At 40.7% G+C, this 12,731-nt stretch overlaps 1 protein-coding gene across 4 annotated transcripts; it reads left to right on the top strand.

The window, feature by feature from the left end:
- Positions 1–256: 256 nt before the first annotated feature.
- Positions 257–12,159, top strand: Hnrnpa3 (heterogeneous nuclear ribonucleoprotein A3). Of its 4 annotated transcripts, none has more exons than XM_045147095.1 (11): positions 257–412; positions 3,463–3,585; positions 3,671–3,817; positions 3,894–4,104; positions 4,393–4,482; positions 4,568–4,663; positions 4,749–4,829; positions 5,970–6,113; positions 7,689–7,811; positions 7,895–7,962; positions 10,664–12,159. In XM_045147095.1, the coding sequence occupies exons 1-10, from the start codon at positions 341–343 to the stop codon at positions 7,945–7,947; spliced, it is 1,140 nt and encodes a 379-aa protein (XP_045003030.1). In that variant the 5' UTR covers positions 257–340; the 3' UTR covers positions 7,948–7,962; positions 10,664–12,159. The 4 variants fall into 4 exon arrangements, with proteins under 4 accessions (XP_045003030.1, XP_045003031.1, XP_045003029.1 ...); XM_045147096.1 differs by lacking the exon at positions 10,664–12,159 and adding an exon at positions 8,055–9,937 and having other exon boundaries at positions 4,568–4,627; XM_045147094.1 differs by lacking the exon at positions 10,664–12,159 and adding an exon at positions 8,055–9,937.
- Positions 12,160–12,731: the final 572 nt, after the last annotated feature.

Here is a 12,731-nt window from a genome sequence, read left to right as displayed (position 1 = left end):
TGGACGCTTATCATTGGCCCATCCCCGGAGCTGACGCGCGGAGGGCGAACGGCCGGCGAGGGCGGGCCTGCGCTGGTGGGTTGGAGAGGCGCGCGCGCTCCCGCGGCCCTCCGAAACTCCGCCCTCCGCTCGCCTCCCGCCAACCGGCTCGTCCAGTCCCACTTGGCTTTCGCCAGGCCCCGCCCATTCCCTACATAGCCCCGCCTCCCTCCAACCCTCCCGGCCGGGGGCGGGGGAGGTAGTGCGCGCGCGCGGAAAGCGTGTCACGTGTGGCTGGCCCCGCCTCTTCCTCTCGGTCCCATATTGAACTCGAGTTGGAAGAGGCGAGTCCGGTCTCAAAATGGAGGTAAAACCGCCGCCCGGTCGCCCCCAGCCTGACTCCGGCCGTCGCCGCCGCCGCCGGGGGGAGGAGGTATTAGGGGGAGAGCGGGGGGTTGATGGGCCGTGGCCGGCATGGGGAGGGGGGCTCGGCTCGATGGGAGCGGGGAGGCCGGGGCGAGTAGGTCGTCGTCGGCCGTCCCGCGCTCCTGCGTGGAGACGGGCGGTGGGGGGAGGGGAGCGGCCTGGCCGGGGGAAGAGGCCTCTTCTCCCGGGACCCCGCCGCCCGCCTCGCCCTCACTGTCGGCCTCTAGAGCGACCCTCCGAGGCGCGCCGTGGCCGGATCGAGGGCCTCCGGCTGCGCGAGGGGCCCGCCGGCTGCGCGGCCCGGGCTGCGAGGCCGACGGCGGCATGGCGGACCTCGGCGGGAGCGGTTGGGAGGAGGCAGTGGGGGAGGGGACGGGCGGGCAGGCAGGCACATCCGGGCGAGCGAGCAGGCGGGCGGCGGCCACATTGACATTGATCCGCTGCCGCGTTACGAAATGGCGCATTGGCCCGCAATGGCCGCCGCCTGGCTGCGCGGTCGGGCGAACGAGAGAGAGAGGGAGCGCGGGATTGGAGGGAGGAGGCGGCTCGGGGCGCGGTGCTGGGCCTTGGCCGGCCTCCTGCTTGACGAGAACTGATTTCACTCCGTTTTTGGGGGGAGAGATTGCTGAAAAGTTGGCTGCTTTAAAACGCTTTCTCGCTTATTGTATTTAAAATGAAACCACTCCCGGCGCCATGTGGCTGAAGTCTTAACTGAGAATGCTGATTAGGAAGTTAATGATCTAATCTCCCGCGTTTTTGCGATCATCTCTGCTTTTGGTATCCTGGATTTCTGTTTTAAGAACTGCAACCACAGTTGAAGTTTTAAGTGTGTTGGCGAGAATTTTTGGTGGGGTTTTGTTGGTTTTGGGGTACCACCCGTCAGAGATTTGGATAAATGGGACCAAGTGAATGCATTAGGCTGTTAATCGTTTAATGTTTATTTCTCATTGTGATTCTAAATATTAAATGCTTTAAGAATTCTATCTGTAAAAGACACGAATGTAATCTAGCTTTTTAAGGGCTTTAGATGAATTAAAAGTCTAATGCATACATTAGTCGTTCCCTCCCCATTTCGGTTTTACGCCTTAATGCTCTGGTTAGGCAATATATACTATAACTGAGAGTCTGAATTACAGTTTAGTCAGTTTGAAATGTGTTCCATTTGAAATCCTTTAACCATGTAATGTAAGCGCATACAGATAGTTTTTGCACGATGTAAAAATTGCAAAAGCTAAGTGGCCAGGTGTAATGACCCATGACTGTAATACCTGCACTTGAAAAGGAATTTGCCAGAACTGTCTAAGAGTTCCAGGCAACCCTGGAGTGAGGCCTTATATCAAACCCACCTGCTGGGGAAAGAACAAAAGCTACATAGTGTTATTTGTGTTGTTATCTTGTCGCGTATGTGCCTGATTTCACCGAGAAATACCTATTTTTTTTAAATGTAATTCATATTTGTCATTACTGAGTTTATATTCCACCTTTTAATTTTAATTTTACTTGATTTATATGAGAGAGAATGGGCATTCCCCAGTGCCTTCAGCCACACTCCAGATGCATGTGCCACCTTGTGCATCCTGCTTAAGTGGGTCCTGGGGAATCAAACCCGAGTCCTTTGGTTTCACAGGCAAATGCCTTACCCGCTAAGCCATCTCTCCAGCCTAGGAATATCTGTTTTTAGGACTGATTTGCTTGGAATCTGAATTTCTCAAAATTTGTTGTTCATTTTTATGTCGTACTTCATATTGTTTTTAAATTAGGGGGTTGCAGTACAGCTTGGGAACAGATGAAATGGCATGGATGGACACTTAAACAGGAGTTTTAGAAAATGTCTTCAAAGCCAGGTGTGGAGGTGTATGCCTTTAATCTGAGTACTCTGGGAGGCAGAGGTAGGATGATCACAAGGAGTTTGAGGCCACCCTGAGACTACATTGTGAATTCCAGGTCAGCCTGGGCTACAATAAGATCTTACTTTGAAAAACCAAAATAAGAAAAATCTCTTCGTATTATATAATACTTAAGCAAAATATACCCCAGACACTTTTTTTGTTTGTTTTGAGCAGGGTCTCACTATAGTCTAGGCTATCCTGGAACTCTGTAGTAACATGCTGGCCTTGAACTCACAGCGATTTTTCCTAATTTTGCCTCTCAAGTGCTATGATTAAAGACATGTGTCACTACATGCACACCACCTAGTTAAGGATTTTGTCTGTGTGTGTGTGTGTGCGCCCCTCTCCAGGGTCTCACTCTAACCCAGGCTGGCCTTTAACTCACTGTTCTCTTACTTCACTTCCCTATAGTTGAGATTAAGGGTGTGCATCACCACACCCGGCTTGGCTAAGTATTTAAAAACAACTTTTTAAAAAATTTATTTGCAAGCAGAGAGAGAGACAGAATGGGTACGCCAGGGCTTCCAGCCATTGCAAAGGAACTCCAGACGCGTGCGCCCCCTTGTGCATCTGGCTAACGTGGGTCCTTAGGCTTCACAGGCAAGCAATTAACTGTTAAGCCATTTCTCCAGTCCCAATTCTTTTTTTTTTTTTTTTTTATTTGAGAGAATGAGTTAAAGAGGCAGAGTGGCCAGGGCCTCCTGCTACGGCAAGCAAAGGTGCATGCACCACTTTGCAACTGGAATTATATGGGAACTGGTGAATTGAACCCATGTTGTCAGGTTCACAAACATGAACCACCTTTGACTGCTGAGCCTAAAGGGATTAAAGGCATTGCACCATTATTCCCGACTCCAAGGAGTGTTTTTGATTCTGTAATTGTCTTGGATTTCAGTTTAATTGTGGTCCTTGGCACCATTTTCATTTTTCCTTTTGATATAGGGTCTTGTTGTGCAGTTTTGAATTGGGTTGTAACCCAGGGTAGCTTCAAATTACATACTCTTGCCTGGGCCTTACAAGTGCTGGAATTACAGGTGTGCGTTACCATCCCCTTTAAGCAAAATTTAACTAGACACATTGTTAAATGTTACAGATACTTGAAGATTAAGGAACTCATGCAATAATACATTCTACATGGAAAACTAAAATACATTGGTTGTCTTCCTAGGGCCATGATCCAAAAGAACCAGAGCAGTTGAGAAAGCTGTTTATTGGTGGTCTGAGCTTTGAAACTACAGATGACAGTTTGAGAGAACATTTTGAGAAATGGGGCACACTCACAGATTGTGTGGTAAGTTATCAAAGGAATGAAACTATTTTTGAATGGGATGGAGGGCTTTAGGGGTTATTTTAATGCTGCAATTTTTACTTTGTAGGTCATGAGAGACCCCCAAACAAAGCGTTCCAGAGGCTTTGGCTTTGTGACTTACTCATGTGTTGAAGAGGTGGATGCAGCAATGTGTGCTCGGCCACACAAGGTTGATGGGCGTGTAGTGGAACCAAAGAGAGCTGTTTCTAGAGAGGTATTTTAATATCATGTTGCTTAATAAGTGAAGCTATGAAAGTGGTTTTTTTGACTTAACATTATTTTAATTGCAGGATTCTGTAAAACCTGGTGCCCATTTGACAGTGAAGAAAATTTTTGTTGGTGGTATTAAAGAAGATACAGAAGAGTATAATCTGAGAGACTACTTTGAAAAGTATGGCAAAATTGAAACCATAGAAGTGATGGAAGACAGGCAGAGTGGAAAAAAGAGAGGATTTGCTTTTGTAACTTTTGATGATCATGATACAGTTGATAAAATTGTTGGTGAGTAATGTATTTGAACTTGAGGAAATGGTTTCCCTATTTTGAACTAAATTTTCTTACAGTTTTGTGTTGTGCTTAGTAGCTTATAAGATAATTCTGTTTTCACAAATCACGTATACCTGTGTATCCATCTTCTAGATCAAGAAATGTTACTTCCCAGACTTCTTCTTTATAACCTCTTTGAAACTGTATTTCAATGAATTACATGGCAAAGGTTTTCACTTTTACATGCTGTTCCAAACACAAAAATAACTTTTGTTTATTTGTTTGATTTTAAAAAAAATTTAGTTCAGAAATATCACACTATTAATGGGCATAATTGTGAAGTGAAAAAGGCCCTTTCTAAGCAAGAGATGCAGTCGGCTGGGTCACAGAGAGGTGAGTAGGATCACGTGGACACACATTTTTGTCATGAGTAGTCATTGGAAGGCTATTAAATTTTTTACTTGCATGTGTATTTTAGGTCGTGGAGGTGGATCTGGCAACTTTATGGGTCGTGGTGGAAACTTTGGAGGTGGTGGAGGTAATTTTGGTCGTGGTGGAAACTTTGGTGGAAGAGGTAAGGGAGGGATACTAACCAATTTTAGGTTTTGGGGTATCATAATGGAATGTATAACTTGAATTCATATCTGGCTTTTCCTTAGGTGGCTATGGTGGTGGAGGTGGTGGCAGCAGAGGGAGTTATGGTGGAGGTGATGGTGGTTATAATGGATTTGGAGGTGATGGTAAGTTTTAAATCCTTGATTTTGTGTTTGTTTTTGTTTCTCAAGGTAGGATCTCACTCTAGTCTTTTTTTTTTTTTTTTTTTTTGGTTTTTCGAGGTAGGGTCTCACTCTGGCTCAGGCTGACCTGGAATTCACTATGTAGTCTCAGGGTGGCCTCGAACTCTCGGAGATCCTCCTACCTCTGCCTCCCGAGTGCTGGGATTAAAGGCGTGCCTCACTCTAGTCTTAACTGGTATGCAAGTCACTATATAGTCCTAGGCTGGCCACGAATGTGTTGTGATCCTCATAACTGCCTCCAGAGTACTGGGATTAAAGGCATGTGTTACCACACCCAAATGCTAAGCAAGATAACTTACTTTCATGGAGTTGTACTCTGCCCTAGTGGCAGATGTTTTGATTTTTTTTGAGGTAGGGTCTTGCTCTAGCCCAGGCTGACCTGGAATTCACTCTGTAGTCTCAGGGTAGCCTCCAGCTCACAGCGATTCGCCTATATCTGCCTTCCAAGTGCTCAGATTAAAGGCGTGCACCACCATGCCCGGCTTGTTAAAAACTTAAGTATCACGTTGTCCAGTTTTAGTTAACATTTTGATTGCATAAATTGATGAAGTGTACTTCTAATACCACAGAAGAGGAAACCTTGTCCCTTGGAGATGAACATTAAGTCGTCCTTTTTGGTTAATACAATTTGTTGTATTAGCAGAGCTGGAACGGTTTATCTGGAGCTATATTTTCCTTAGGGAAATTGAAAACAAATGGAACAGTCAGTCTTAACTTTGTTTAAAAGCATAAGCATTCATCTTGATTCTTTTTATTTTTGTTTTTTTTTGTTTTTGGGTTTTACGAGGTAGGGTTTTACTGTAGCTCAGGCTGACCTGGAATTCACTGTAATCAGGATAGCATTGAACTCATGGTGATCCTCCCACCTCTGCCTCCTGAATGCTGGGATTAAAGACATGTGCCACCTCAACTGGCTTGATACTGATTCTTACAGTCTAGATCCTTGATTATCTATTAATCAGGTTCTAGGGTGTTGAATTTGTTCACTGGTTTATATGGTAGCAGCTTAAGTATAATACAAAGTCATAATTCAAAAACTGAACCCTCTGTAAATGTATGTTTTTGTGTGGCCCTTCTTTTCAGGTGGCAACTATGGTGGTGGTCCTGGTTATAGTAGTAGAGGAGGCTATGGTGGTGGTGGACCAGGATATGGAAACCAAGGTGGTGGATATGGTGGTGGAGGAGGAGGATACGATGGTTACAATGAAGGAGGAAATTTTGGTGGTGGTAAGTTTGTTTTGTTTTTATTCATATGCTAAATAATTTAGTTTCATTTATAGGTCCATTACAGATATTTGAAGAAAGTGATGTTAGGTCATAAGTGAACTTTTCTGGGCTGGGGGGATGGCTCTGTGGTTAAAGGCACTGGCTTAAAAAGCCTGCCAATCTGTGTTCAGTTCCCCAGTACCCATGTAAAGCCAGATGCAGAAAATGGCACCTGAATTTAGAGTTTGTAGCAGTGAGGCCCTGTGCTACCTATTTGCTCTTTCTCTGCTTATAAGTATTTTTGAAAGTAAAATTACAAAAAACTTTCTGTAGGGTTGAGATGGGAAAAGGCATTCATTTGCAAAGTCCTGTGGTCCTGGGTTCAATTCCATAGTCCCCACGGACTGTGTTTGCAGTAGTCGGAGTCTTTGGTGAACTGATACACAACATGCAATTAAATAAATGAAACCTTTTAAATTAAAAAAACCTAATACTAAGAACTATACAAATGAAGGAGACTGAATTTTCATAACTGTTAAATAATAAAATAGATATGTATAGTACAGAGATTTTTAAAAATAGTATATTGCTGAAATTATTTTTCTAGGCACTTTAAAATTAAGTGTGAAATAGGAACCAAGTACTTAGGCTTACTGAAATGAATGTGGATCCATCTGGGGTTTAGGTTAACAGAAGTACTCTAGGTCTAATATATAATGTACTGAACCAATCAGTCATTACTATTTGTTTCTGAGGTAGTCCAGAATATCTGAAATTCACTGTGTAGTCAGTCTCAGGTTGGCTGCAAACTCATGGCAGTCCTTCTACCTCTCTACCTTACCATTGCTGGGATTAAATGTGTGCACCAACTCCTGCTGGCTCAGTTATTACTCTGATAATACAGATGGTTTTGTTAGCAACTATTGGTTGGTTGGATCTAACATGAAAGACTAATGAACAATTGATAATGCCTTGTCTGTTACTGCTTTAGAAATTACATTGCATCATAATCACCTATAAGTGAAGGCTGACTGGTTTTTTTTCAAGGTAGGGTCTTGCTTCAACCCAGGCTGAACTGTAATTCACTATGTAGTCTCAGGGTGGCCTTGAACTCAAGGCAGTCCTCCTACCTCTGCCTCCCAAATGCTGGGATTAAAGGCGTGCACCACCGTGCCTGCCCTTAGGCTGAGTTTGGATGGTATTGAGAATGTGTGGCAGATGCAACAATAATAAAGAAAAAGTGGATGTTCCTCCTCATACTCCAAGGATCAGACAATTATTTAGAGACAGGCTTTTCTAAGGAGCAGAAATGCAAGGTTAACTTAATGCTACCAGTCTTGGATGCATGAAACCCTAACTCAAACATGCAAAAGAAAATGCTACTCTGGACATCATTTAACATTTTCTTCTCCTAATAGTGTGTATTCGACCTGCTTAGAAACCTGGTAAAAGGTTTGGTACCTCTAGCATCTCATTTCACAGCTTGATAGGAATACTATAGAGCCTGTTTTCCGTAGTTGTCAAAACATTATAGTCACATAAGCTAAAGAGAGAATAATTTTGGATAAGCTACAGGTGAAGCCTTTATGATTTCAGGTAACTATGGTGGAGGTGGGAACTACAATGATTTCGGAAATTATAGTGGACAACAGCAGTCAAATTATGGACCCATGAAGGGGGGCAGTTTTGGTGGAAGAAGCTCTGGCAGTCCCTATGGTGGTAAGTAAATTTTCTTTAAAAATCAAAATTCTTGAGTCATTTTAAGTTTCAAGTATTTTAAACTCTTCATTTGTACTTTGCAGGTGGTTATGGATCTGGTGGTGGAAGTGGTGGATATGGTAGCAGAAGGTTTTAAAAACAGCAGAAAAGGGTAGGTATCTTTACATTTTTATCATGATGATAAAGTATATGTGGAACTGTTCACTGAGTGTAATAATTTTTTTATCCTGTATTATTCAACAGGCTACAGTTCTTAGCAGGAGAGAGAGCGAGGAGTTGTCAGGAAAGCTGCAGGTTACTTTGAGACAGTCGTCCCAAATGCATTAGAGGAACTGTAAAAATCTGCCACAGAAGGAGCGATGATCTATAGTCAGAAAAGTTACTGCAGCTTAAACAGGAAACCCTTCTTGTTCAGGACTGTCATAGCCACAGTTTGCAAAAAGTGCAGCTATTGATAAAATGCAATGTAGTGTCAATTAGATGTACATTCCTGAGGTCTTTCATCTGTTGTAGCTTTGTCTTTCTTTTTCTTTCATTACATCAGGTATATTGCCCTGTAAATTGTGGTAGTGGTACCAGGAATAAAAAATTAAGGAATTTTTAACTTTTCAATATTTGTGTAGTTCAGTTTTTCTACATTTTAGTACAGAAACTTAACAAAATGCAGTTTTGAAGGTGTTTCCTTGTGAGTTAACGAGTAAAGAAGATCATTGTTAATTACTATTTTGTATGAATTTTGCTAAAGTTAACTGTAAAGAAACACCTACTGACTTGCAGTTTAAGGGGGAATTTATTCTCCCTACTTCCAAACCATGCTATGAATGGGCGCTGACATGTGGAGAGAGTAGATACCTGTATGTTTGCAATGTGTGTTTTAGAATATTTAGGATTGGGTATTTAATAAATTAGCATATTTGTGAACTTAATAGCATTAAGATTACCTTCAAATGAAAAATCTCGAAATTTCTATTTGGTTTTTGTGCATTTTCTTTCAAAATGTAATCATGATTTTAGTGTGTAGACTTACTGAGTCCTAGCTGTTATAACATCTCCATTCTACATTCACATTGGTCACATTTAAAGTGCCGCCATGGTTTTTGGATGTAAAGCATGGGCTGCCCTCTTTAATTCTGGAAAGGGGTAGTGGATGTTTTCCATTCCCACATTTAACCTTGATGCAGGACCACTAAGTCTGCTGTGTGTAAGCAAACTAGTAGGTACCTGATTTTGTTGTTAATTCATCTTAAAACCCAGAGGTTCACAAATCCTGAGTCACTTTCCTTGGTTTAGCTTTTCCCAAGTTTTTAGAAGAAAAGAATAAAAATCACTCATTGAACCCTTAACTGGCTGGCATGCTTTCCTGTTTGTGCCCTATACATACTTAGATGAATGAAACCAAGGCTAGTTTAGATATCATTGTCTTAAAAAATAATGCAGCAGAAACAGCACAGTTGCTAAGTACAAGCTTCACACTTCCCAAAGATCTGAAATTAAATTTGGATAATCGTGAGTTCCCAAAGAACATGGTATTCTCTGTATATATTTCAACCCAAAACATGTTGGTGTGAGTACACTTTGTTTGGAAAACCCTGGTTGAGAAGAGTTTTAGAAATAAGGTTTTATATATATGAAAAGCAATGTCTACTGTCTTGCGCCAGTCTAGTGTTTTAACAATTTCATTCAAGCCCTGAGTATGTGCCCTACTGTTACTCTTTCTTTGGCAGTTGAACGTTTGAATACAAATTTTTACTTGGTTTTTAAAGTACTGAGTAAAATAAGCAATAAAAAGGGGATGGGGCGTGCTAGTGTTTGACTATGCTCTCTGTTGCTCTAATTCTGTGCCTCTGTGCAGCATTAATATTTGGATGCATGCAATGCCAGCATGGAACTCGGTCTTCACATAATACTGCAGTTTTTCCAGAAACACTCACCAATAAATGTAACAGCCAACATTCCATTGTTAATGGGCATATGTGAAAAAGCAGTGTAGAAAATAGGCTATAGAAAATAAGTCCTTAAATAACAAGTGTGGTTATTCATTGGACACTGTCAATGTTCATAATTTAAACCTGGGTACCTGGTCAAAATGCTTGGGGAAGATTTCATTAAAATTGAGCTAAATTGTCTCAAGTTCTTTTATTCATATAATAAAGGTTGAAGGGATGGGGGAGATTATCATTTCCTGTTTTTATGTTTGTGAAATTGTTAACACAACCTTGACAGTATCCTTTAATGTCATGAGGTTAATTGTACTGTTAACCAACCTTTTGTGTTCTGGAACTTAGTTTAATAGTGAAAACATTTTTCCAGTAAGTTGATGTTTACAACCTATAAGCAGGTAAAATCTGTCTGTGACCTGTTTATAAGTTGTACTAGGTTAGCGTTTGTGAACAGTGTGGAAAAGTAAGCCATGAGGAGAGCGATTTAACCAGCTTTAAAGGACCTAAGTTGTGCTTTTTAAGCACAGTGTGGATCAAAAGAAACTCACTAAGACAGGACTTCAGCAGCCTTTTGAGTGTGGACAAGTCAGCATAAATAAAGAATGAGAAGGCAGCAGCAAGAGCTTCAACTACAGAGAAGTGAAGGCATAAGATACTATGATGATAGTGAGCAACTTGTCAAAAGCTAGTTAAAGTCTGCTTATTGCAACTGAATATCGAAGAAAGTAGCAGGAAGGAGCCCTTCGCCTTTTGGAACATCAATGAGAGATAGTTGCCACAGTCAATAGGTCTAGCATTTAGACCTGCAAGGAAGGGCAATAAGTATTAGGTAAGGCTTGAATTTGAATTTTTTCACTAATTAAACAGTAATTTTTTGTAAAGCAAGGTAAGAGTAATCTTTTTGATTTGCAGGTTGAATGTGAACCCTTCTTGCCTAAATGAGGAATGTCTTTCCTACCATCTTAAATACGAAGGTTTCTGGCTGGGTAAGATTTGTAGCTCACAGTAAAAACGGATGACAACCATTTATTTCCCTACAAATCTATGTCGGTTTTTAAAATACCCATTTTTAGTAGGAACATTGACAAAATTCTCAAGGTGAAAATTTTATCTTGGTACCACATTCAACACATATAAACTTTAGGTTTTTTTTTTTAATTGGCTATGTGTGAGTGGTCATCATGAATCAAATAACAGCTTCATGTAAATAATTCAATGGTAAATCTATGGTAAGGCAATTTTTGAATAAGAAAGTACTGTCAGTTTATTGAGAATAGTTTTGCAATACACGATGGCTTCTAACATTAAGCTGCCCATCCTTACCCTAGGAAAGCCGCCTTCAATTTTGAATTTTGAACTTTGACAATGCGATGATAGATTTAAAGTTGTCTTCCTGAGTTCTCTTGCATACAAATTCAGGGATATATTTGGAACAAAACGGTTTTTTTGTTTGTTTGTTTTTGTTGTCTTGGTTTCTTTTTAACCAGAAACAGTAGGGACCTAATTTATATATGCTCTTATTTAAAAAGATAACTTTCCCAAAGAACAATTATTTGATTACTACTCATACCTGTTACTCATTCATAAGGGCTATTTTTGCAGCCACAAAGGGGCTGTTTTAAAAAGTTGTTTGACTTTATTTCCTTTTTTTTAAATAGCTTCAGAACAGATAGTCAAAATTACTAGTTACTAAATTATAGGTCAGCTTACAAGAACAGGATTAGTATTATAAGCAGAAGTAGTTTGCCAGAGTATATCCTCAGGAAAATGTTGGCTTTTGCAAGTGAGGACTGAATATCCACAAAGTAGAATTGTTGAATAAGGTTAATAGTATTTTAATGACAAAATTCGTTGACGTGGGTTCGGAGAAACACATTTTCTAAGGCAGGAAACACTTTAAGAAAGCATTTTCATTCCGTTTTGTTTATGAAATAAAGTGATTTTACTTTAAAAATGTAGTTCCACTGTCGTTTTTGAAAAACACTATCTTGAGCTTGAAGCACCAGGAAATGAACAAGTGGCTGAGGCAAAGTGATTTTGCTACATTTGGAGGATACTGCTTCCACTTTACATTTCTTTAAAAGCTGAATCTTAACTCACGTCTAAAAGGGAGAGACCAATAATGTAGTCAAGTATGAGTTCATATGATGGGGGGGCGAAAAGTATAGTTACAGTGTATTACAATTTGAAATGCTCCTAATAGTCTGGATAATTGATGTCACAAAGTAGTGAATAAGCATGCTACTGTGCAGGGGTAATAAAAGGATTGTTAGCCTCTATTCACAATTTTAAAGCTATAATGTTTTTTGATTTTTAAAACATCAGAGGTGATCTGTAATTAAAATGTTTTGTTTGTAGTATGAAATGTTTACAGAAAGATAACTTTTTCATTAAAATATTTTTAGCAATGTGTGTGTGTTCTCTTCACAACATTCATGCGACTTAAATGCTTACTTAATGGGGAAATTTGAAGTGAACCTTGACAGATTATCTTACATCGTGGGGATTCCTCCCACATACACACACCACAAATAGGTACCCTAAGGACTCTTGGCTGCTGCAAATGAATTCCAGATTCATGTGCCACTTTATGCATCTGGCTTCATGGGCACAGGGTAGTCAAACCTTCAAAGTGGTTTTCCCTAACTTTGAAGAGGCAGTAGATTAGTTGAACAAGAGAAAGACAACTGAAACCAGTTGGAAAGATGTAGTTCAAGTCACCAGCTATCAAGCTTTTCTCAGACTTGGCCTCTGGAGACTGTTGGTTAACCCAGGTTACCTTGGTCTGAGAGGACTGCAGGTAAGCCCCACCACACCTGACTGTGATGCATTAATTTTAAGTGAGTGAGTTATGAAGTCTGATGAAAATTGTAGGGTTCTTAACATGCTCTGCTTTGTTTCCTTTTTTTCGGTTTATTTTTTAAAAGTCGTTTATTATTTTTTTATATTAACTTCCATGATTATAAAAAGTAACCCCTGG

The sequence above is a fragment of the Jaculus jaculus genome, chromosome 4 (assembly GCF_020740685.1).
Source record: "Jaculus jaculus isolate mJacJac1 chromosome 4, mJacJac1.mat.Y.cur, whole genome shotgun sequence".
Classification (NCBI taxonomy): Eukaryota; Metazoa; Chordata; class Mammalia; order Rodentia; family Dipodidae; genus Jaculus; species Jaculus jaculus.
Note: the sequence above shows the minus strand (reverse complement) of the source record. Positions and strands in the feature narration are given on the sequence as shown.

Coding starts and splice junctions, on each gene's coding strand:
- Hnrnpa3 (XM_045147095.1), top strand. CDS start 341: ATGGAGGTAAAACCGCCGCCCGGTCGCCCCCAGCCTGACTCCGGCCGT. Junction 4,664..4,748: donor TGGAAACTTTGGTGGAAGAG/GTAAGGGAGGGA, acceptor GCTTTTCCTTAG/GTGGCTATGGTGGTGGAGGT. Junction 6,114..7,688: donor AGGAGGAAATTTTGGTGGTG/GTAAGTTTGTTT, acceptor TTATGATTTCAG/GTAACTATGGTGGAGGTGGG.